The 25,065-nt window shown below is 38.2% G+C and overlaps 1 protein-coding gene across 1 annotated transcript; it reads left to right on the forward strand.

Annotated features, from left to right (window-relative positions):
* Positions 1-7,995: 7,995 nt before the first annotated feature.
* Positions 7,996-24,263, forward strand: GPRC6A (G protein-coupled receptor class C group 6 member A). The gene is given in 8 exon segments (XM_065888633.1): positions 7,996-8,189; positions 10,909-11,060; positions 11,063-11,208; positions 13,596-13,899; positions 13,902-14,434; positions 18,878-18,893; positions 21,103-21,296; positions 24,117-24,263. Coding segments are annotated over 8 exon segments (1,686 nt in total).
* The last annotated feature ends 802 nt before the right edge of the window (positions 24,264-25,065 follow it).

Genomic DNA, 25,065 nt, shown 5'->3' on the forward strand with positions numbered 1-25,065 from the left:
AAATGTAAATCAAGATATATTACTCTACTACTCAAAACCTTCCAATAACTTCTCATTTAAAACCAAAGTCCTTGCAATGATTTGCAAGGCCCTCATATATGGTCCCTGTCATTTCTCTGATTTATCTTTTACTACCCTCCTCCTTGCTCCCTTTACTCCAAATGCACTGGCCCCCTTGCTATTCTGGGTGCTCCCTATTCAGGCCTTTGTACTCCTCTACCTGGATCACTCTTCCCTTCCATATCCATAGGCTTCTCTCCCTCACCTTCTTTAAATCTTCGCTCAAATGTTATCTTCTCAGCAAGCCCTTAAATAACCAACTTGCCTGACCAAAATTCCAGACTGACTCTGGAACTACCTATGTCCCTTCACTGCTTCATTATTCTTTATAACCTTCTTAATACCTTCCAATATATTATAAAACATACATTTTGTATAATTATTTGCCTCCTTTATTAGAATGTAAGCCTCATGAGGGATGGATTTTTTTCTGTTTTGTTCACTTCTGCTTTTCCAGCACCTATGCCAGAGACATAGCAGACACTCAGTAAGTATTTACTGAATATGAATACACTGTAGGCACAGTTTAATATGCCTCTTTACCAAGAAAGGAAAGAATCTACAGACAAATAAGAAGTAACTTTGATCAGTTGCCAGGCACTGAGACTAATTTAGATAAAGCATGCCTTAGAACAGAACTGCAGGTATAAATGATCCAAGTTCTCTCTACATTTCCTCAAAAGCACTGAACTGATACATAATCGGTTTACCTTTGATAGTACCTCAGGAAATGGATAATAGTCTATCAGCACACATATGTTTATGATTCAACTTTATTTCTTGCTTCCAACTCTCATTCTCTACTTTACAGATTTAAAGAATTATATACATTTATTTCTACAGTATTTGAGGACAAATTGATGGATTCAAAGAGCTAAATGATGCTGGTCAATTGAGTCTAACCAACTAGGATTCTATACAGCAATCATAAGTATATTGTTATCTTTCTAAATAAGTTATCTGTTACATTGTCTTTTGTAATCATAACAGAGGAGATTTTACCTGTTTGTTTTCAATAGCTCTGTTATCTCCTTCTATAAGTAAACTTTGAAAAAAACCCTTCAGTGATTGCTTGCCAGCTGAAGCAGCTAGATCTGCAATAATTCACCAACCTGGTTTAAGCAAATTTGTCTGCCTTTGTTTGAGGGATTAAATCTGTTGATTATCCGGACTCTCAAGGGAGAAGAGCTGAGCTTGTCTCTTATATAATGTCTTATTTCCCACTCAAACTCACCAACCTCTTTATTTCTGCCTATATTGATGTGAAACCTATAAAGGGAAATACTCCCATTCCTGAGCAATCTTGCAGTTTTTCCACTAATAACCTGTTCATATGACAGAGTTACTGAGTTTGTTGTCTAATTACTTATCATTTACTTTGGCCTGTTCCTGCTACTGAACTGAAACAAACCACTGCATGTGAAGCACATATAAAAAGTTATTTATCCTTAAAACACAGACACGTGACATTCACAACGTGAACTGTGAACCTGATGGAGTATGTTGAAAACAAATAACAGGTCATGAACAGTCTGTTGGATCTGTAATCAGCCAGGTGCTTACTATTCCACCTCATTAGGAGTGGAGGGTGAATTAATAAATAGGGGAGCACGTATCACTGATTCCCCAAACAAATCTTCGTTCTGAGATCACAAACCAGAGAAAACCAATGTGAACTTGGAGTTTCTGCTTTTAGCTTGTGAGTGGGATTTACCAATATTCAGGTTTCAGAGTTCCTCTGGGTGCTGCAGGTTCCTAAAGTTACACACACCCAGCCAAGAAGGGCAGTCTAAACTGTAGCCACCCATTTTTGTGCTGTTCCAATGTACTCATTCATTTGTCCAAAAGCTTGTTATTGAGTGTCTACCATGTGCTAGGCCCTGTAAAAGATACTGGATATAGCCAAGAAACCCTATGGACATAATCTCTATCTTTATAGAGTTTTAAAATATAATGGAGCAGATGGACAGTAAACACATAACTAACTGTGAGAGATATTAATAAATGCTGTGAAGAAAATGAATAAGTTCTCTAAGGAAGTGACAGTTAATGCCAAAACCCAAATACAAACAGGTTGAAAGTAATCTAGTATCAACATCTGTAGGGTAAAAAAAAGATTATCTTTAGACTTTTGCAACTTTGAGCCCAACACAGTAACCTGAGTAAGAAGGAGTAGGTTTCTCACCAACATAAGCATCTGTTGTATGCAGAATACTTATTAAGGAATGTGGGGATACAGGAGCACAGTTTGCAAATTCCTGAAGAAAATTTAGTTTATAAACTATGCATTATTTATTTACCATAGAGAAAAGAGAGCTAAGCACTTGTCTTGGACTACGTACGTACACATCAAAAAACTGAAAAGTAGGGCTTCCCTGGTGGCGCAGCGGTTGAGAGTCCGCCTGCCAATGCAGGGGACACGGGTTCGTGCCCCAGTCCGGGAAGATCCCACATGCCGCCGAGTGGCTGGGCCTGTGAGCCATGGCCGCTGAGCCTGCGCGTCCGGAGCCTGTGCTCCGCAACGGGAGAGGCCACAACAGTGAGAGGCCCGCGTACCGCAAAAAAAAAAAAAAAAAAAAAAACCCCAAAAAAACTGAAAAGTGAGATGTTCACTCAATCGACTAATTGTATCAACAGCATGAAAGTAGTGATTCAGCAGATTTGTTTTTCCAATTTAACTTGATTTTGAAAATGGCTTTAAAGCATGTGTAACTTATACAAAAGATGAAAGCCTTTTAACTTTTTTATAACTCCACTGAAGATAAAATATAATTTGAAATTTGAGAGATTCAATTAATACATAAAAAGAAGTTGAGGCAATAATTGGATACTGAGGCAAATCCTTTAGGATTTTGATTTCCTTGCCCATTTTACAATTAGGGATGAGCTGGGTGAAAGAAGTACTTTTATAACTGGAACAGTAATATCAGAGCTAAAAGAGAAGATGATGGAACGCTACATTACCATTCCATGTGAGATTATGAAAGGTAGATCTAAATGGTAACCTAAATTATTAAAGTTCTCCTCTTAAGAGGGAAACACCCTCAAATTACAACAAAATGATTATTTTAATAATAGCATTTTTTGCATGATTGGTAGAAAAAAGTAAAATGAAAATAGCTTTGAAAAATGAACATTTGGCCTGTTCTGTTCTGAACTAATGAAACAGTATAGACTGTTTCTGCTGCTTAAGTTCACTGGAAAACAACAATCCTTCCCTTCATTTTGTGGCAAGTAAGGTAAGTAGGCCTGGTCTTCTTAGGGTGGTGAGCTAGTTGTGTTCTGCTTTGCGATGGATGAGAAGTACTTTGTGGGTCTTTTGACTGGTGGTGTTAAATGATGAATGGGTATCAAACAAATGATGAAGTTGTTGGTGGAAGATTAGTGGGGATGATTTGAGTTACAAATAGGTAACAATAAAGGCAGGATCATTATCTCAGGAAACATTCCTGTGTTTCCTGGGAAGCAAGGCTCAAGTTAGTCATAATAGACAGTAGTGCTTAACTTCTCTGGGGGAAACAGACTGATAATCTGATAAAAGCACTGAATGCTCTCCCCAGAAAAACCCATATATGCATGTTCACTCAAACTTTTTATGCAATTTTAAGGGATTCACAGACTTTTATGAAGTCCATCCACAGACATCCTAGGATGACCTGAGTAGGATAATATCCTCTATGTTGAACATTAAAGAAAATTAATTTCCTAATGCTAAAACTATATATTACATAAAAAAGTGCTAGGAGAGAAATTTCAGTTACAGACAGGAGTACAGCAGACAGGGTATGATGGAGCAGAAGTGTTGCAGTGATAACTGACAATTCAATGTGGAGTACACAGTGATGGAATACTGAGACAAGCTGAGTAAGTACAGGGGAACAGGGGACCCAACAGAGGAAAGATTGCAAGACGACCACAATTTGACTCAATTGTTTTATAAACTTCTTAAGAACCAACTCTAAAATTATTGATATATTTGAAATCCAACTAAACAAAATCAATTACTTAGCTATGCAGCCAACTGTGTCCACTGGGGATTTAGGCCTCTGCCATCTCATTTTACCTCTAGCTGAAGTTTGCTGAACTTTGTGACTTACAGTACAATGGTATCCCTCTAGCATTCAATGCTGCTTAAGCATCATATTAATTGATAATTCGATTTTTGCAAGTGAATGATAATAGTAATAGGCCATCTAAGATGCTGATCATATCTAGTGACTACTGTAGCTCAGATTAGCTTACTGGGGCTGCAGTAAGTCATCCCATCGAAGTGCTGCAAACTAATGATAGAGCAAAGCACCCTTACTTATTGATTTTCCTTACTATACTTGTCCCAACAGGGCAATGGTGTCTTTATAAGAATTACTTGGGTGGTGCTATCACTTCTGTACTATTCCCTTTAAATATTAGGCAGATATCTCTTCATATAAAGATAGTTACAAAGAAATATAGAACCTTGAGATCAAAAGGAGGAGTAAGCTACTGCCATCAGTAATTCATCTCTCAAAACTTGAAGATTAAGTTTTTGTCTTTCAGAAACAGTTAAGGCTAAAAATAAAATCTTTTGAAATAGTAAGACTTGTTGTTGTCATTTTTAAGTCTTTGTAAATTGCAGAAAATGTACAGTAACTGTAGATTAAAAATGATGGCTAAAAGTTTTGTCCCTGGTCCAAAATCAAATCTTGATAATAATAGAAACTACAACAATGAGGATAACGTGTCCAGTGAAATTCTGAAGTAATTAGTATACTCTGTATCTTCCTTCACCCTGAACTCAGTAATGGATTTATATTTTAGGGAGACAATAACCAGCTAATGGTTCAATTATAAACATCATCATTTCTACCAGGCATGCATTTAAGATATTTGAGAAAGAGCTCTGAACAATGATTTAACCAATTGTGGAAAGCATTCCAAATTTACGAATTAATAACTTTCAGTTTGATTTTGGGAAGGGGAAGGAGGGAACTGCTATGTTCTGAATGTTTATGCCCTCCCAAAATTCAGATGTTGAAACCTAAGCCCAAAGCTGATTGTATTAGGAGGTGGGGCCTTTGTGAAGTGATTAGGTCAGGAGGGCAGAGCCCTCCCAAATGGATTTGTGCCTTTATAAAAGCAACCCTGAAAAAGCTCCTTTGTCGTTTCCACCATGTGAGGTTTATAGCAGGCTCTCGGCAGACACTGAATCTGCCAGCGCCATGATCTTGGACTTCCCAGCCTCCACTACTGTGAGAAATAAATGTTTGTTGATTACAGGCCACCAAGTATATGGTATTTTTGTGATAGTAGCCCTGATGGATTAAGACAGGAGCTAATTATTGAGTGCCAACTAGAATTTAGGAGCTTTACAAATCAAGTCAGCTCAAGTTTCAAAACATATCCATGAGATAGAGTATCTTACCTATTTTATATATGAGAAAATTATTGCTCAGAAAAGTTCTGTAACTCATTCATGGTCACATTCATGGTCACCCAGTCTGTCAGCTTCTGAAGCTTGAGCACTTTCTGCCACATGACACTGAATTTTACAGGACAAAGGCTTTTGAAAACTTTTGTTTTCCTACTTTCAGAAGGCTCCTTTATAGAAATAGATTTTCCAACTTAGATTATATTTATTAAAATAAGAAAGTCAGGGGCTTCCCTGGTGGCGCAGTGGTCGAGAATCTGCCTGCTAATGCAGGGGACACGGGTTCAAGCCCTGGTCTGGGAGGATCCCACATGCCGTGGAGCAACTAGGCCCGTGAGCCACAACTACTGAGCCTGCGCGTCTGGAGCCTATGCTCCGCAACAAGAGAGGCTGCGATAGTGAGAGGCCCGCGCACCACGATGAAGAGTGGCCCCTGCCTGCCACAACTAGAGAAAGCCCTCGCACAGAAACGAAGACCCAACACAGCAAAAATAAATTAATTAATTAATAAACTCCTACCCCCAACATCTTCTAAAAAAAATAAAAATAAAAAAAATAAGAAAGTCAGATTACAAAGACCCTAAATATTGTTAAAATTACATCCTAAGAGATCATGGGCATAACTTTTGTCACTGATTTTTCAAATAAATGTCAGGTCTGAGCAATATGGTCACATGAGGGTCATGTCTTCTGAATCATTCTGAGTTGCTTAATACCTATTATATACTTTTGACAGATAATTATCTGAATTTCTTATTTTTTAGTATATCTTTACCAAAATCATTTTTGAACTTATAATCATGGCAGATCTTGGAGATACCTGAGCAAAATAACTAAATTCATGAAAACATAAATTTATCCAATTGCATACATACACATACACAAATGAATAATAAAGATTAAGTAGGTAAAATGCAATTGCTAGACATCTGAAGAGTCTTCAGACTCCTGTATATTAAACTTTCTAGACAACTGAAGTTCACTGGATTGGATCCTAAGAGGGAATCCCGCCGCTAGTAAAAATGGTAAGACTTAAGGAAACATGTGACACCGTGTGAAGGGCTGTGACTTCTCCACCCTTCACAGCTCCACATGTCAATTGAACCTCAGGATAATTTCAATGATGAAAAATATCATAATTGCCACTGGACTCTTTTATTTTCTGAAATTCTTTTAAATGTATCTGCTACCCATCAAATAAACTGGATGTATTAGATTTGGAATTGCTTGCCCATGATATATTCCTCCTTAAACCAATGTTTGAAAAAGACTGATTTTAAAACGTAAATTAAAAATTTTTTAACCTCTTGATAGTGCCAGTTACTGAGGTTTATCTATCTTCTGTTAAATTCTATGAGATACCCACAAAGTCATGTTAGTTCAGATTCTGAAGCACTGAGAACATGTAGCCTGAAGAGCTCCAAATGTATAAAAATAGAATCCACAAACAGCGGTGGAAATGTCAATGATCTATGACAGAACTTTCTTGTTCAAAGCAAAATACTACTACATCAGACAAGTTTCATCTCATGTTTAGTTTTGCCCATCACCACAGAAACTACTTATTTCTAACACATGTGAACTCACAGTGATAAATACCTAAATATAACTGAAATTCATTTTTTATATAGAGCTTTTCTGGGGAAATAAATATGGGATGCTATTTTTCTAAACAGTTTATAAACTACTTTTCAGCTTTTGTGCCTTGAATGTGATACCTTGGAAAATGCAAAACTGTCCATTTCTTTTTTTTTTAATTTTTCAGAATTTTTTTTTATTTATAACTTTTAAAATTTATTTTTATTTTTTGGCTCGTTGGGTCTTCGTTGCTGCACATGGGCTTTCTCTAGGTGCAGTAAGCAGGGGCTACTCTTCATTGCAGTGCACGGGCTTCTCACTGTGGTGGCTTCTCTTGTTGCGGAGCATGGGCTCTAGGCACACAGACTTCAGCAGCTGTGGCACGTGGGCTCAGTAGCTGTGGCTCACCGGCTCTAGAGAGCAGGCTCAGTAGTTGTGGCGCTTAGTTGCTCCACGGCCTGTGGGAACTTGCCGGACCAGAGCTCAAACCGTGTCCCCTGCCTTGGCAGGTGGGTTCTTAACCACTGTGCCACCAGGGAAGTCCCAAAACTGTCCATTTCTGAAGAGGGAAAACTTTCCCAAACTGCTCCCTCTTGAAGATTCTACATCTTACTTCAAAAGAAATGCCAGCATGACTCAAAGCCCTTGACATGTCAGTTGAGTCAAAGACGCTTTCACAGTGAGGAGCTGTGTTTCTAATTCTATCAGCTTTACCTGGCATTACTGCCATCACACATCAACAACGGAGTGTGAGAAAGTCTGCTATGGTCTTATTGGTGAAGAACTGTTTTGACTGTCATCAAGGATGTGAACACTGAGTGTTTCTGGCCCTTGACACTATCCAATACGTTATATGGTGTTTACAGGTGAAATAAGAATGGTGTTGCTGGCATTCTCTGAGCTCAATGATTCCTCAGAACTCGCAAGAAGCGAGCAAATGAGATAGAAACATGGCACTACTGATAGTACTGATTACCTGTTTTGTGATTATTTTTGCTACTTCCCAGCCTTGCCAGACCCCTGATGACTTTGTGGCTGCCACTTCTCCAGGGCATATCATGATGGGAGGTTTGTTTGCCATTCATGAAAAAATGTTGTCCTCAGAAGACTGCCCCAGATGGCCAGAAATCCAGAAGTGTGTTGGGTGAGTAAAGCTTCAGAGAACACATTTAGATTTCAAGATTATGCAGTGAGACTAGGGCATGTAAATGTTTACTTGTGTTAACATCTAAATTATTTTAACAAATTTAAACTCATACATTTTTAAGTTGCATAAAGTTAAGTCTTGCTATTCTTCCTTACAAGAAAGATATATTAGCGCTATATGTATAATCAACCTCAAAGTACAGAGGCAATGAATGCTTCCCATTAATATATTCATTTGGATTTTGCCTATAAAGAATAACCCCTGAAGTCACAGGAGAAAACCAGTAAGACACAGTAGCCTGTCCACTACAAGCATACATAGCACAATTATATTCCTATCACCCACAAATGTGGGTTGTTTCAAACATGGATCTTTATTTAATTCTTTGTTTAAAATAGACTGCACTTAAAATTTTTCTCCATACTAACATTTTTGTCAACACTGTATTTATTTCATTCTTGAAATCATCTAATTCTTTCATAATGAATTAAGAACCCTACTTCAACTCAGAGTGTTCCTTCTTCCTTCATGAACACTTTATATCGTGAAAGCTTGACTACAGAAGAGACATTTGTCACGGAGTATTATAGAAAAATAAAGCTGGATGGAGGATACTACAGATGGTTTTCTTTAAGGAGAACAGGCTATTTGAATTCTAATTTCAGTTTGGTGACAAAGTAATTTTGTAGATTTAGGCAAATCATTTAAACTCTCTGAGTTTCAGCTTCTGATTTTTCTCTTCTGTAAAATAAGGGCCTGGATAACTTTTAAAGACAGGCAGCATCAGCTTCTGTTGCTATAGCAATGTGATCCCAGTGCTTCCTTCTAACTCTCAAATCCTGATTTCTATCTTGATACTTTTGTATATAAATTTAATCTCCTCTTCCCCCCCCCCCTTTTTTTTCTTTTTTTAATCAAAAAGTGTTTAGCATGCCCCTTATGAATGCTTTCAGGTGAAATGTGATCCCACATCACTCTAAGATTCCTTCCTGGCATTACGTTGGGTACTTTGAGCTACTGTCATCTTAATCATTGATTATCAGGAATACCAGCGAACACCCCGAAATAGTTAATGAGGATTTTTCAGAGCACTAAATAGGCACTGCAGATTTAAGGCCCACAATCATAGGCCAACAAATAAGGATGGAAAATGATTTAAAAAAATCATTTGGTCTAATAAGCAAATTTATTCTGGAAAAAAAAAGTCACTGAACATCATTTTGCTTTACTGTTACTCCTTGAGAGAAACAGTATTCATTCAACATTGAGCAACTATTTATTAAATGCCTACATTACCCAGGTCGCATTCTAGGCATGGGGGGATCCTGAGGTAAACACCAAAGGGGTTCAGACTCTCATGGAGCTAACACGTGGGGGACTCTGAAAATATTACACATTTTTTTTTTTTTTTAACATCTTTATTGGGGTATAATTGCTTTACAATGGTGTGTTAGTTTCTGATTTATAACAAATATTACACATTTTATTTGCCAGACAATTCATTACTTTAACCTCTCTTCTTTGTTTCTTTCTTTAAATTAAACACTTAATGTTCATTGCCAAACTTCACATTTAGATAGTCTGTAATGACAAACAGCATGATCCAAATATTATTTATCATAACTAAATGAATTAAAAGAAACTTGAAAATATCAAAACCCTGAACAACAATATCCCCTTTTATTCATTCAAAAAGTATTTATTGGGCTTCCCTGGTGGCGCAGTGGTTGAGAGTCCACCTGCCAATGCAGGGGACACGGATTCATGCCCTGGTCCGGGAAGATCCCACATGCCACAGAGCGGCTGGGCCCGTGAGCCATGGCCGTTGAGCCTGTGTTTCCGGAGCCTGCGCTCCGCAAGGGGAGAGACCACAACAGTGAGAGGCCCGTGTACCGGAAAAAAAAAAAAAAAGTATTTATTGAATTCTTACTCTGTATTAGGCACTGTTTGTAACCTTCTGTATACAGCGGTGGGTGAAATAAACTTAACAGTAAATCAGTAATTAAACAACTCAATGCTCTGGAATAATCACAAGTCCAGAAGCCAACTGGAAAAACCCGCTAAAAGGGGAAATATCTATGCCTTGGAACGGAAATAGTGCATGCTATCTAGGAGAAAGTTATTGTGCGTTTACCCAGAGCCTGTTTTATAAGTCATTCTTAAGAGTCTTATTCGTCTGGTCTCTAACCACAATAGATTAGCATCACAAAAGTAAAAAATGGCAGAGTCTATAAAAGCAGATTCTTGGACAGCAATAAAATGCTGACATCTAACTACAAAAACATCTTCATACTGTAGAATACTAAACTGAATATTCAAAAGGATCCTGAAAAAAACCAAGAAAAGGTTAAATCCTGTTCTGTAGACTCCATTTGAGAAACTGTGGGTTCCTATATACTCTTTTTTTTTTTATTTTTTATTTTTGGCTGCATAGCATGTGAGATCTTAGTTGCCCAAACAGGGATCGAATCCACGCCCCCTGCATTGGAAGCACGGAGTCTTAACCACTGGACTGCCAGGGAGGTCCCCTTATATACTCTTGAGAAAGGTTTCCATCAAAAACTATTTTTAAATAAATAACGTTTAGATCCTTCAAGAGATAAGTGTCACCAATTCATAAATTGTCATTATACGGCAGAAATGAGAATAAAATAGGATATCATCATGTCTGTAGAAGAGTTATGTTCTAATTTCAAAAAAACTTGTTTCTCAACAGCTTTGAAGTATCAAATTTTCTTCAAACTCTTGCCATGATACACAGCATTGAGATGATCAATAATTCAACACTATTATCTGGAGTCAAACTAGGGTATGAAATCTATGACACTTGCATAGATGTCACAGAGGCAATGGCAGCTGCTCTGAGGTTTCTAAGTTCAACTGCTCCAGAGAAATCATGGAGTTTAAGTGTGACTATTCCAGATACATGCCAAGGGTTAAGGCTGTCATAGGTGCTGGCTACACAGAAATAACCATGGCTGTCTCCCGGATGTTGAATTTACAGCTCATGCCACAGGTGGGTTTTGTTCTACCTCCATACTTTGGGTTTGATCATATTCTTTATCATGAAAGGATCAGGGTAATCTGGGAAACTAGTGGGGGAGATGCTTTTACTTTAACCTTTCTTTCTCTTCAGTAAAAAAAAAGGATGTGCCCTATTATGGATAGCATAGTGATCAAAGCACTAAGGGAGTAGTCATCCCTCAATCTGTCAGGTCTAGTTTCTGACAGTTTTCAGTGTGATTTGGATAAGACAGAAACTTCTGAGCACCTCAACTGCCTTGTTTCTAAAATAACATCAGTCAGGCACCATGAAGAAAACTGCAGGGGAAGTGAGGGGTAAAGGGGTGTGGAAGTCAAAGAAGACTCTCAAGGAGGTGACGTTTAGCCTGAAACTTGAATGAAAAGGGACAGTCAAGAGGAGAGTACCTAGGCTGAGAAAGCAGTAAGTACAAAGTTGAAATGTCCAAAGAATATCAAAAGGTCAATATAGTTAGGTCAGTTTGAGCAGAAAGGAGCAGAGTAAGAGATGCATTTGTAGAGAGGGGTAAGGGCTGGGTCATATAGCATCTTGTAAGCTGTGGTATGGTTTGCACTTGGTTCTGAGTATGATGGAAAGGCTTTGAGCAGAGACTGTGAACTACTGAGCTTCCTATAATGCAAACCATTAACCAGGAAGTAAGCAAAATGGTCTCTGAAAGACCAAAGTGTGTATTAGACAGCCCTGCACTAAGTCCTTGCACATTACTCAGAGTCAAGCAAGCTCTCTCGGCTTTGATTTTGAACCAATTAATCTTCATATCACATCACTCTGTAACTCACTAGGTCATTACTTTCTAAGATCAAGGAAGATTAGAAGCAAAATGTTAGAAAAGGCTTATAGTCAGATTATCAAGAAATGACCATCTGATAGAAGTGAACAGATAGAAATATATACATGTATAATATAAGTACATAAGAATTCAAAATATATAACTTTCTGGAGCTAGACTAAGTAAGTGCATATACCCATATAAGACTCTGAGAGTTCCATTATATTATAGCTTAGAGAATTTGATAATGAAAAGTTTAAGTCCAAAACAAAACAAAACAAAACAAAAAGAACTATTCCCCCAAATATCTCAGAGATAAGGCTTTGGCCCCAAATTTCTAGACTACGTATAAAGTTAGTTAAGTGACAAGTAAGAAAAGTAGATTATTTTTAACAATGGTTGTTTAATGTGAAAATGTAATTTCCATGATAGACCACACAATAGGAGAGGGGACTCTCTGTGGTAACACGGATTTTGCAGAAGCCCGGGCGGCACAGTGAAGGTGAGCATAGTTATGTCAGGTACTGGGAAGGGAATTAAGGTTTAGTGAATGTCCACTGTGTGCCACTATCCATTTAAAATTTCTCCTTCAGTCTTCACAAGAATCCTGTTGTTTCACAGGGAAAGAAGTGTTAACTAACTTAGCCAAATTTATTGGAGTCAGGATTCTAACAGTTTGTTTGACGCCAAAGCCTATTGTCTTTCCCCCATACCGTGTAGCTGCTGTAAATAGTAAAAAATAAAATCACTGAGGAAGTGGCACAGAGCAATTGCAGCTGTGGAAGGTAATAACTCTCCCTAGAATAAAATCGCCAAAGCTGTAAATTAGGCAAAACTTTGCACACATTAGGAAGGTCTCCTAAAATGCTGCTGCTCTTTTGAGTAGATTAGGAGTCCGAAAACTATTGAATGTATAGCCTGTGGGTCAAATGTGGCTCTCAAGCTCTTGAGATGTCAAGCTAAGCATGATTTTTAAATTTTTTAAAGGTTGTAACAAAAAATACAAAAATAATATATGACAGAGACCACACGTGATCAACAAAGCTTAAAATATTTTACATCTGGTCCTTTACAGAAGAAAGTTTGCTGACCCCTGGACAGATGATTATTTGTCTGGATGATTTATTTTACCTAGAATAAAAATCATCAAAGTTGTCATTTATACACAATTTTGAACAAACTAGGTGTCTGAAAATTCATTTTGCTTATTTGACTGGCTGCATTTTCCCATATTTATCTCTAAGTATTTTTTAAAAATATCCACTATTGGCCCTGGCCTGAGATATAAGATAGATATAAATGGATATAGGAGTGTAGATGGAGATTTAAGATAGAGTTTAAACCCTTGAAGGGCTTATACTATACACAGTACCAAATGATTGAAAAGCAATGACTCTCAACAGTCACCAGGTACTAAGTATCGTGATTTAAGCTATTTATAAAGTAGCTCATTGAAGGGGAAGGATGGAAAGGATCAAAGAATTTAGAAAATGTTATGGAAACTCACAGAAATCAAAGAGAAGAATATCTACTATGAATAGCCACCTGCAGCTCATCAACACCGTAACTAAAAGTTTCTGTCCATTTCCAGGTGAGTTACGAATCAACTGCAGAAACCCTAAGTGACAAAATTCGCTTTCCTTCATTTTTACAGACTGTGCCCAGTGACTTCTACTAGACTAAAGCAATGGCCCACCTGATTCAGAAATCTGGATGGAACTGGATTGGCATCCTAACCACAGATGATGACTATGGACAACTGGTTCTCAACACTTTTGCAATTCAGACCTCAACAAATAATGTGTGCATAGCCTTCAGAGAAGTTCTCCCAGCCTTCCTCTCAGATAATACCATTGAAGTCAGGATCAGTCAGACACTTGAGAGAATCATAGCAGAAGCCAGGTTAATGTCGTTGTGGTATTTCTGAGTCAGCTCCATGTTTTCAATCTCTTCAGTAAAGCCATTGAAAGGAATATAAATAAGATCTGGATTGCTGGCGATAACTGGTCAACGGCCACCAAGATCACCGCCATTCCTAATGTTAGAAGGATTGGCAAAGTTGTGGGGTTTACCTTTAGAAGAAGGAATATGTCCTCTTTCCATTCCTTTCTTCAAAATCTGCATATGTTTCCCAGTGATAATAACAAGCCCTTAAATGAATATGCCATGCTCAAGGCTCTGCCTGTTGCATATACTAAGGACAGTGATCTGAGTCAATGCATTTCCAACTATTCTCAGGGGACTTTGGCCTACAAGGCTAACAAGGATATAGAAAGGAACTTCTCGCTGAGAAATGACTTCCTGTGGGATTACACTGAGCCGGGACTTGTTCACAGTATTCAGCTAGCAGTGTTTGCCCTTGGTTATGCCATTCGGGATCTGTGCCAAGCTCGAGACAGTCAGAACCCCAATGCCTTCCAACCATGGGAGGTACTAACTCACATATCTGAGAAAATTCCCCTACCATCATTTCTTTAATCTGCAATATTTATATAAACTGCTCTTAACTGTATTCCTTTTATAAGTAGATACTTGCAGTGTTTGAATAACCTGAATTTCTATCGCTAGTTCTTTGTTCTTAAGGATAATAGAGTTTTTTATTTTACCTTCACCTCCTACTCTGACCCACCAAAGTCGTGTTCTTTTAATTTCCAAGAAGATTCTGTTGATAGTGCTATTTTCCTTTGGTTTATGTATTTGTATCTGATCTTGCAGCTTTTCAAAGCTTCAAATGATTATCTCTTTTGATGCTCTTAACAAACACAAGACCAGGCATGTTTAATGATCCCTTTTATTATTGCTAAATATTATGCATAAAGAAACTAAAGCTGAAAGTACCAGAAATATGACTCTCGTCTGGGTCTTCTGACTCCATACCCTTTGGTTTTCGTGGTGTCTCTGGTCGTTAAAGTCCTAACGCCTCCAGTTATGACTCTTACTTAGGGCAGTCTTCCTAGGACTCCAGTCTTCTTCAGATGAATGTGGTTAGGTCAGTCATAACAAGTTCTATGATATCTCAGGTTTAAATGAACCACTAATTGTGTAAAAGTCTTTCCCTTTCTTCTCTTTGATTAGTTTATAGAACTCTAATTAAAGCATAATATGGCCCTATTTAGTGAAAATTTTCCATTGTGTTTTTAAAATGTTCATAAACAAGGCACTTAAAAGCAAACTGCTGCTTTATATGATAAATTTTACTCATTAGAAACAAATTTCTCACTAACGTATATTCAAAGCCAAACCTGTCTTAAGGCAGAATCATGTTCCAAAAAAGATATTTATTTTACATTTGTTAGGGAAAAAAGGTAAAAAGGAATAAGATCCAATTCTTCTGATCACATACGTGAATGTCCATGGCAGGCTGTTTCTACTTTTGTCATTCTTACTTTAAACACCCACAAACACAAGCTCCAAGGTCTGAAGTGATCAGCTTACATTTGGGTGAATCATGTGATGGTCATAGGATGTTTTAAGTTGCTCATTTTAAAACTAGTTTTCACCTTGTAAATGCAAGGCAGAAAAAACCTAATGAAGAGGTAAGACTAGAGATTAGAATTTTTATTTTTAATTAAAACTCTCTTTAAAATATGTGTGTATACACACACACACACACACACATATTTATATGTCTAGTGATTTTAAGATACCTGTTTGAAAGCATACTCTATGTAATGTAAAACTTTAATGAGGGATTGGTTAAAAAAAAAGACAAAAAATCTCTAAGTTAAGTGGACCATCATAATGAAACCACTACATGAAATTTTAAGAATGAGAGGTTGAGAAAGACTAATGGAGAGAAAATAGACAATCAGAGACAGATGGGATAAACGGGAGGAGCTATAAAGAGACTCAAGAGAAGAGAAGTACAAATAGCAATAGCTATTTATCCTCTGGGAAAGTATTTTAAGTCAGGAGTAAGTCTCAAACATTCTGAGGAAAAATCTTGAGAAAGTATAATTGAAGCAGATCTTCTAAAATGTTTTATTTAAACACTAGGAGCCTGGGGTCATTGTTTATTGCCCCCCACCCCGGGAGCATGGTAATCCAGAACAAACAGAAACAGACTGGAAAGGAGGAATAGGGGAGTGCCTTGCTCCTTTGATCACGAGTGAGCCATGTCTATGCCAGAATTAATTGGACAAATAATTGTCTTTTTAGGAAGAAATCTTCATAGACATTAAATTTAAAAGATCAGCAGGGGCTTCCCTGGTGGCGCAGTGGTTGAGAGTTCGCCTTTCGATGCAGGGGACACGGGTTCGTGCCCCGGTCTGGGAAGATCCCACATGCCACGGAGCGGCTGGGCCCGTGAGCCATGGCCACTGAGCCTGCACGTCCAGAGCCTGTGCTCCGCAACGGGAGAGGCCACAACAGTGAGAGGCCCGCGTACCGCAAAAAAAAAAAAAAAAAAAAAGATCAGCAACATTTAGGGTCATTAATCAAAGATATATTCCTAAAAATTATTTTGTCCCCTGGCAAAATTCACTAATATTTAAATAATACTTTCTGAATGATTTTAGATTCAAATAACTTTAAAGGAGTTAGTTTTTTCCAATATTTGAGGATAATCTTTACCTTGGCTCCACATTTGGTGATGTCTGTGAGCAGTATTCAGGGATAGTAGTCATACTTGTTTTATCTCAACAGATTTTTTTTATGTTCCTCAGATGTGTGTGAGTATACCACCTCCTTGTTGTGAACAGTGATTTTGGTTTTCTTTTTTTGTTTTCCTCTACTGTGGATGATATGCAAGGTAGTGAGTGATGTATGTGGGATGAGAGAATGTATAACAGTCAAACTACTCTTTACACAATTATTTGGCAAATATTTGTTGGGTGTCTCAATGTTCCAGCCATTGTGTTGAGTGTTGAAAATATTATGGAGAACAAGACAATTCTCTCCCTAAAGGAGTCATGTGTCTAGAGGAGTAAACAATCAATTAAGGAGCTGATCACAGTGCAGAATAATGCATTACAATGTTTCATATAAATACAAGATGGTAGAGAAGCATATAATTGAGGCAACTAATCCAACATTAGCAATTCAGAGAACATTCTCCAAAGATCATGACATCTCTGGTGAATATGATAGATGGGTAGAAGTTAAGCAGGCCAGAAATACTCCAGCAAAGCCACAGAGAGAGAAAGCATGGCATCTTCGGGGATCAGAAAGTAGTGCCATAGAACTGGAGTCTTTTGTGGAAATTACAGGCAAATGAGAGTGGAGGGTTAGTGAAGCATCCATCATTAGGGCCTTATCAATCAGAGCATCTCAAACTTGATTACCTGGTAATATGATTATCATGCTGATGCTAATTCAGTAGTTCCAGTGTGGGGAACCTGAAAGTCTGCACTTCTAACAATCTCTCAGGTGATGCTGATATTGCTGGTACAAAGGCTATCCTTTCAATAGAAAGTCTGCAAGCTATGTTTAAAGGTTTGGACTTGAGAGAGCAAAGGGGAGCCAATTAAAGCTATTTTTAGACAGAAGAGTGATGTGACCTGCTTTCCATTGTAGAAATAGTATTCCTACTGCAATGTACATTGACTAGAGGAACACAAGACTAGACAGAGAAAGACCAGTTTGGTAATCCAGGCATACAATAAGGATGCCTTATACTTCAGGTATAAGTGCTACAGGTACTAAGGGTGTGACAATGAGGATGGAGAGGCATATACTTAAGAGGAAAGACGAAGAGTATTTGGAGATAGATTGGATGTAAAGAATGACAGAGAAAAGCAAAGATGTCGCAAATGATTCTAAATTTGGGCAACTGGTGCCATTTACTGAGATGGAAACACAGAGAAAAGTGAAGGTCCGGAAGGGAGAAGAAATATTAACCATTCCATTTTGGACATGTTGAATGTGAAGAACTTATGAGACATTCAAGTGTAGTGGTCCAAAAGTCAGAAGAGACATGAGGACAAAAAGGGAACGATTGTGGAGCAATGAGGAAAATAATAACTAATAATTTTTAAGGCCTACTATACTAAGCATTGACACACATCATCTCTAATCTTTAAATATTATGGTAGATCCACCGATTCTTGTTCATTACACTTCGTCCTAAAGAACTGGCAAGAAGAAGTGTTACTGGTGACTGAGAATTGCAGCAGTTTAGAGATGGAGGGGACCTCAGCCATAAAGGTCTGGCCCGTGGGCACTCATAGAGTTAGCAGTGAAACGGTCCCAGCCTTAGTCATGTGCGTTTTTGCTACACCATGGAAAAGTTTACAAAAGAAAAAGACATAGATTGGGTACCAGACAGAGATGCAAGGCTGCTTCCTTGCTAGTCTCTAATTCGCTCACATAGATACCTCTTTTCACAAGCACAGCTCACTTAAGGAGACGTAGTGGACAGCAGAGAGGCTGGGGATACGGAAAACAGCATCAACCACAGCAGCTTAATTGGAGTGGTCTCCTGACCTCGTGTTCTCAGAAACAGGTCATTACCATACAGAGGTGAATTATATAATCATGGAGATGCAAATCCTACTCTCTAAATATTTTAGAGTCAACTTATCATGAGTTTCAGAGTCTTGATGAAAAATAAACAAATAATGGATGGAAAAAGCCTTAAATAGCTTAATAACTGTAAGCATTAATGTTCAAAATTACCTTAATCCAGAGCAAATGTTCGATAGAATATTTAACAAGTGATGAATGTACTGTTTTGTTTGCCTCCACCCTCTTTCCTGTAAGAACAAACATGGAATTGTGCTAGTTTATTTACATCATACAATGTTATCATTATTTACAGAACTTATATGTGTCAGAAATTTACCCTGTAAAACCTGATTAAATGGAGGAAAAAACTGGTGGAAATTATAGTTCAAACAAAAGAATGGAAGAGGATATGCTCTCTAAACAACTAAGTTCCTGGGGCTTACGTGTGTATATTGCTTAAGGAAGGAACAGAAGAAAAATCAATACACAGGTAGAGATGGGAACATTGAAGGTAGGGCTTTACTTGTTCTATTTTTGTTCCCTCCATATTTTTTGTTCCAGGCAATTGCTGGGATAAGATTTTGTCAGTTAATTCTACCACCTTAGATCTGACATCCTGCTTCTTTAAAGCAATACTAATTAATTTGAATTGATTAAAAGAACTAAGAAACCTGTGAGGACATATAATAAAATCAATATACATGCTTAGAGATTTTGCTAAAGTGATATTTGGTTATTGACATGACTACTGTAGCTAATATATTTACTTAAAATACAATTTGATTTTCTTATATTCTATTTGCCAAAGGGGGAAAAAACTGAAGGAAAGAAACATTCATAAAAGGTTAACTAAGGGACTTCCCTGGTGGTCCAGTAGTTAAGACTCCGCGCTCCCAATGCAGGGGGCCCTGGTTCGATACCTGGCCAGGGAACTAGATCCCACACACCGCAACTAAGGGTCCACATGCCGCAATGAAGATCCCACACGAGGCAGCAAAGATCCCACATGCCACAACTAAGACCCGGCACAGCCAGACAAACAAATAAATAAATATTTTTTTAAAAAAGATTAACTAGGAAGAAATAGAATAAGAATAACTCTATTCAAATAGAATAATTTCAGCCTTGTTCCATAGATTTTGCACCTAACAAAAGCCACATAAGCATCACAGATATAGATGCACGGGACCGTGGAGCCAGAACTCAAATGTTTTCCTCCCTCCCAGTCCAGTATTCTTCTCCCGCAGCACAAGCTCAATACGGCTGCCTCATTTGTCAGTAAAACATTTTCTGTTCTAGCTATATTGCATACAAGTTCTCACTGAACAAACTGGGTAACAAGAAAAGTACTTTTTCACTATATTTCTTCTCAAGTTAAAAAAAAATCATTTTCTGAACTAAATTGGAAATAGAATTTAGAGATCACTTTACTATACTTTCAATTACTGAAACAGACTTGAAAACCATTGGAGATGAGAAGATCTACGCGTCCCACCAAACGAGTATGGACTTAGAAGGCAGACACTAGCAGTTACCTTGGGCTCACCAATTAAACTTCTCGGGTAGGGACGCCCCTCAGCACAAACCCTAGTGCAGGGTGCTGTCGTTACCAGACTGTTGCCCAGGTCTGTAGTTCTGTCCCCTCAGCCTTCATTTTGGGGCTGATGCGCATGACAGCTACTGGCTTGGATTACCTACTCAGACTTGGCCAAAGGCCCAGGCTGATTGTGACTCTAGAAGGAAAGGACGAATTTCCTGCCTTCCATAACTCCAAATGGCACAGGGACGATTGCTTTGAGTCAGAAGGAAAAAAACAATGAGGAGAATTTAAATGAATATATTGTTAGGTGCAATGGAAAGATCTCATAATGAAAGTCAAGATGTGTATCCTCAGATAAGGTCCTTCACCCCTCGGCTGGGGTCCTCCTCTGAGAAAAGAGGAAGACGATCCCTGCTCAGCTTGCTTTGCTGAGTTGTTATGGAGTAAAAGGGCATCACAGATTTGAGTATTAGCATGTAATGTATGAATGCCAGGTGACTTTATTAGTTGATAGATGCAAAGTATTTTTATTTATTTGCACAACATCCCTATTAGCCAATAACAGGTACTTAAAGGTATTAAGCTAATCTCTATTAACCCTTAATCTGTGCCATATACTGGGCTAAAGTGCTTACATCCATAATTACATTTAATTCTTATAATAATCATATTAAGTAGGTTTCATTTACCTCAACTGTGGCCCAGAAAGAAATTGTAACTGCCAAGATCACACCACTAATGAAATATGGAACCAGAATTAGAGCCCAGGCATCTGCCCCAGAGGACCCATTAATTCTGCAACGTGGAGAAAGTAAAGATGGTCAGATTTCAATTTTGTAGGCTAGAGAAGCTACCTCCATAAACATTAACTTGCTTTCTCAAATTCACAGAGCAAGACTTTGGCAGAAATTCTCAACATTTCTCAAATTGTTGCCTAGTAGTTAAGCACCTTCTCAACTAATTACCGCATTCACTGATCCAGAATGTCCTTTTTCTAATTTTTAAGTGATATTCCTGTAAGGCAGTGTTACAGTTGGGGTAATGGATACACTTACAATATTTCTATCAGTCTTTGCTTCTGTTTTTATTGATCATAGTTACTTGATGTACTGAGAAAATGTGACGTTCACAGATGGAGGGAGTTCATTTCATTTTGATGCCCGTGGAGATATGAATACTGGATATGATGTTGTGCTCTGGAAGATCAACAGCCACATGACTATTGCCAAGATGGCACAATACGACCTGAAGAATGATGTCTTCATTGTCACAGACCAAGAAACAAAAAATGAGTTCAGGAATCTTAAGGTAATTTTGTTGTTGGCTGCTTTGTAGCATTCAAATCAATTGGTACTTCAATTGCAAAAGTCCTTGACCCCGCCAGGACCTCCAGTGGTCCTACTGCCTGTCCTCTGTCCCCAACTTCCCTCCTTAAATTCCATAGTCAACTTGTATATCACTCCCTTGTACACACCCTCAATTTCCTTGTCCATCTCTCTCTTCACCTTATTCATTGGACCGAAATATAATCCTGGTTATATTAAACTAATCAGTATAGCCCCCATGTAGCTGAACTTGGCAAAAACAAACAAGCAAAAAAGAAAAAGAAAAAATCCCCACCTACCTTGCTGACTGTTCTCATTTAAAATTCATGATCTCTAACCTCCAGTGGGTCCTAAATGCTATTAGGCAATCAGACTATTACCCTAGCCCATAATCTGTCCACCTTCCTAGATGGCTTTTTATACTTTCTTTTCTCTTCTTTGACTCCAACACATCTTCCCCATCTTCACTTTCAGTGGACCCTGCTTCCTATTTGACTAACAAAACTGAGACAATCAAAAGAGAACTCCAGTGTTCTGCTGCCACCACATCTGTGCCTGTATCCCTGCTTTCCATCTGACACTGTGGATGGACTGTCTATGCTCCTAGCCAAGGTCAGCTCCTCCAGTTGACCTCTGAATCCCAACCCTTTTTACTTACTCAAGGACATTGCTCTGGCAATTCTCCACTCTCTTCTGCACCCTCAAGTATTTTCTGTGTTATTTAAACAGTGATACAAACATGCTGTTTTTCCTCCCATCTTAAGAAAAAAACCGAAGAACTCCACTGACCCCCACTTTCCCCTCCATATACTACCCATTCCTCTATTTCTCTTTACTGCAAAACTCCTTGGAAAAGTTGAATATATTCACTGGCCTCAATATCTCTCCTCCCATCATTCTTTTGAAGTCTTGTCAGTCCATCAAAATTCTTTCTCTCTAGTTAATAAATACAAACATCATCTTACTTCACTTACTGGCTAATTATTCTCCCTTCTTTATTTGCTTCCACAACAGCACACTCCCTTGGTTTTCTTCCTCTGTTTCTGGCCACTACTTCTCAGTCTCCTTTGCTGTTTCCTTACCATTCTTATTGCCTATAAATATTGGTGGGCCCAGAGCTCAGAACCGCTCCTCTTACCGGTCTGCGCTTTTCCTTAGTGATCTCATCCAGGCATTTAAATAATGTCACTATATAGAAGGCAGATGACTCCCAGATTTTTATCTTCTGAATTTCAACTCAAGTGAATATACAATTGCCTGACTGACATCTCTACCTGGGTGTCTGGTAGTCATCTTAACTAATTATCTCCAAAACTGAGTTCCAAAAGCTACCCCCATTGCAATAAATGGAAACTCCCTTCTCCTAGCTGCTCATGGAAAAATCTGGTGGGATCCTTGTCACTTCTCTTTCTGTCACACTTCATATCCATCCTAAGTTATACTTTCAAAGTGAGTCCAGAATCTGACACTTTTGTCCTCTACTCTGTTGCTACCACCCCACTCCAAGCTAGGATCACCTCTCACCCAGATTCAGATAGTAGGTTTCTAACTGCTCCTTGCTTCCACCCTTAGCCCCTTCAGTCTGTTCTTAAGACAGAAGCCTGAGTAATCCGGTAAAATATCATGCTCTGCTCAGAACCCTCCCTATACATCCTATTTCTCTCAGAGGAAAAGCCAGTGTCTTTGAACACCATACATTACCTGCCACCAGCACCTCCCTGACCTCATCTCCCACTACCTTCCTACAACCCCACGGGCTTTCTCAGTCTTCCATACATGTCTTCCCTTCTCCTAGCTCAAGGCCTTTTACCTGCTGTTTCCTTTGCCTGTAATAATCTTCTCTGATGTCCACATGGTACACTTTCTCACTTCCTTTCTGTCTTTCCTAAAATGTCACCATCTCAGGGAGGCCTTCCCTGGTCACCTTATTTAAAATTGCATTGTCAACCTAATACTCCTTCTATACCCTCCTGTCTTTAGTTTTTCTCCTTAGCACTTATCACTATCTAGCATTCTGGAAATTTTGCTTATTTTTATTCTGTTTATTGTCAATCTTGTCAACTAGAATAGAAGGCCTCTGAGAGCATGGAATTTTGTATTTCATTCCTTACTGTGGCTCCAGTAATTGCAACAGTGCCTGGCATATAATAGGCCCTCAAAATGTATGTGTTCAACGAAAGAATGAACATAGAAATGCTTTAAGCCACTATCTTATTCTAATTTTCCCTGTCATAAATTTCAGTGAAGTAAGGTACTTTTTCCTTGAAACACAGAAACGTAGCCATCCTTCTGCGTTCTCAGACTTTCATCATTGTCTTCGTCATCATCACTATCACCCTCACAACTACATTGTGAACCCAGCACTCTGCTAAACACCGTAACTCACACTGGATTTTTTAAACCATGCTGTGACTCATTTTATTATTGAATATAGAGAGGATTCCCTATTATAATTTCTGCAAGAAGTGCTACTTTTAACTGTTACCAAGACATCTCCAGACTTTGTAAGGGAGACACTAAATGTGGGGGAGATAATAGGATGACAGATAACTGAGTAGAGCTTTTAGGGACTAAACGGAAGGGACTGACAACCATGAAAAGAGGGACAAGGCTTCCTTTCTGATGGAAACACCCATACATATTTCAAGGAGGTAGTAGAAACCAACAAGATCTGAGATCAGTTAGGTCAGACTTCAAGAAAATGACAAATCACGCTTCTAAGACACAAGAGAGAGGGTCCTTTTCCTGTTCTCCTTTAAGAGCCAGTGTGTACTGAGTTCTGGGGCTATCCCTAATAACCTAGTGTGCAAGGCCCCAAATCAGTGCTTGTAATGAAGCTCTAGTGGAAGCTGAGAAAACAGAAGTACAAGTTAGATGCATAACCAAGGCTTCCAGTGGTGACCGAGGCAAGAAGAAACTTGCCTATTTTATTTCCACTGGGCATGGGTGAGGCGAATTGCTATACAAAAGCAATGTCTGTCTAATAACTCACAGTACTTTTATCATGTACACATTTATAAATCACACACATATTTCTATTTTCTAGTAATTAAACTTTTCTCTATAACTGTATACAAAGAGTTTTGGTGGGAAAAGCGGAGGGAAAACAGTTGGTCACAGACTGGTCTTTTCCTCATTGTAAACATCCTCAGGAACGTTGAAGAAATGCCATACGTACACAGCAATGCCTGAAACTATTTGCCAGGAACTCTTATGTAAGTGTTTCCTTGTCCTTGGTAGTAACATTAACTTGTCAAAGAAACATCCCTTGATATTGTTACCACATCTTAACTGTGGCTTAGTTTTCTTATGTGAAAAACTGATGATAAAAATGCTGTTCTGTCTACCATATAAGGTTACTATAAAGATCTAAAGAGGTAATGCACGTTAATGTGTTTTGAAAGCTATAAATCACTATTTGAAAATATTATTACTATCCTCATCGTAGTTGTTATTTGTTTTCACAACAATCTTGTGAGGTCAGTAACTATTACCAAGGAGGAATTTAAGGAACAGTAAGATTAAGTGTCTTGTCTAAAGTCCACAGCTTTTTGGTGGCCAAGTTGATGTGAATTCAGACACCCCAACTAGCTGCTATACCATACAAATCCATATACACTGCAAATTAGGGAGAGAAAAGGTTTCCAGAGTTGTATATCAACACTTATTTTCATGCCTTTGACCTAAAATGTTTAAACTTTTAAGGAGATACATTAAATAATCTTACAGCCATCCAAGTATCAGGTTAGAAT

Source organism: Phocoena phocoena, chromosome 12 (genome assembly GCF_963924675.1).
Source record: "Phocoena phocoena chromosome 12, mPhoPho1.1, whole genome shotgun sequence".
Taxonomy (NCBI): Eukaryota; Metazoa; Chordata; class Mammalia; order Artiodactyla; family Phocoenidae; genus Phocoena; species Phocoena phocoena.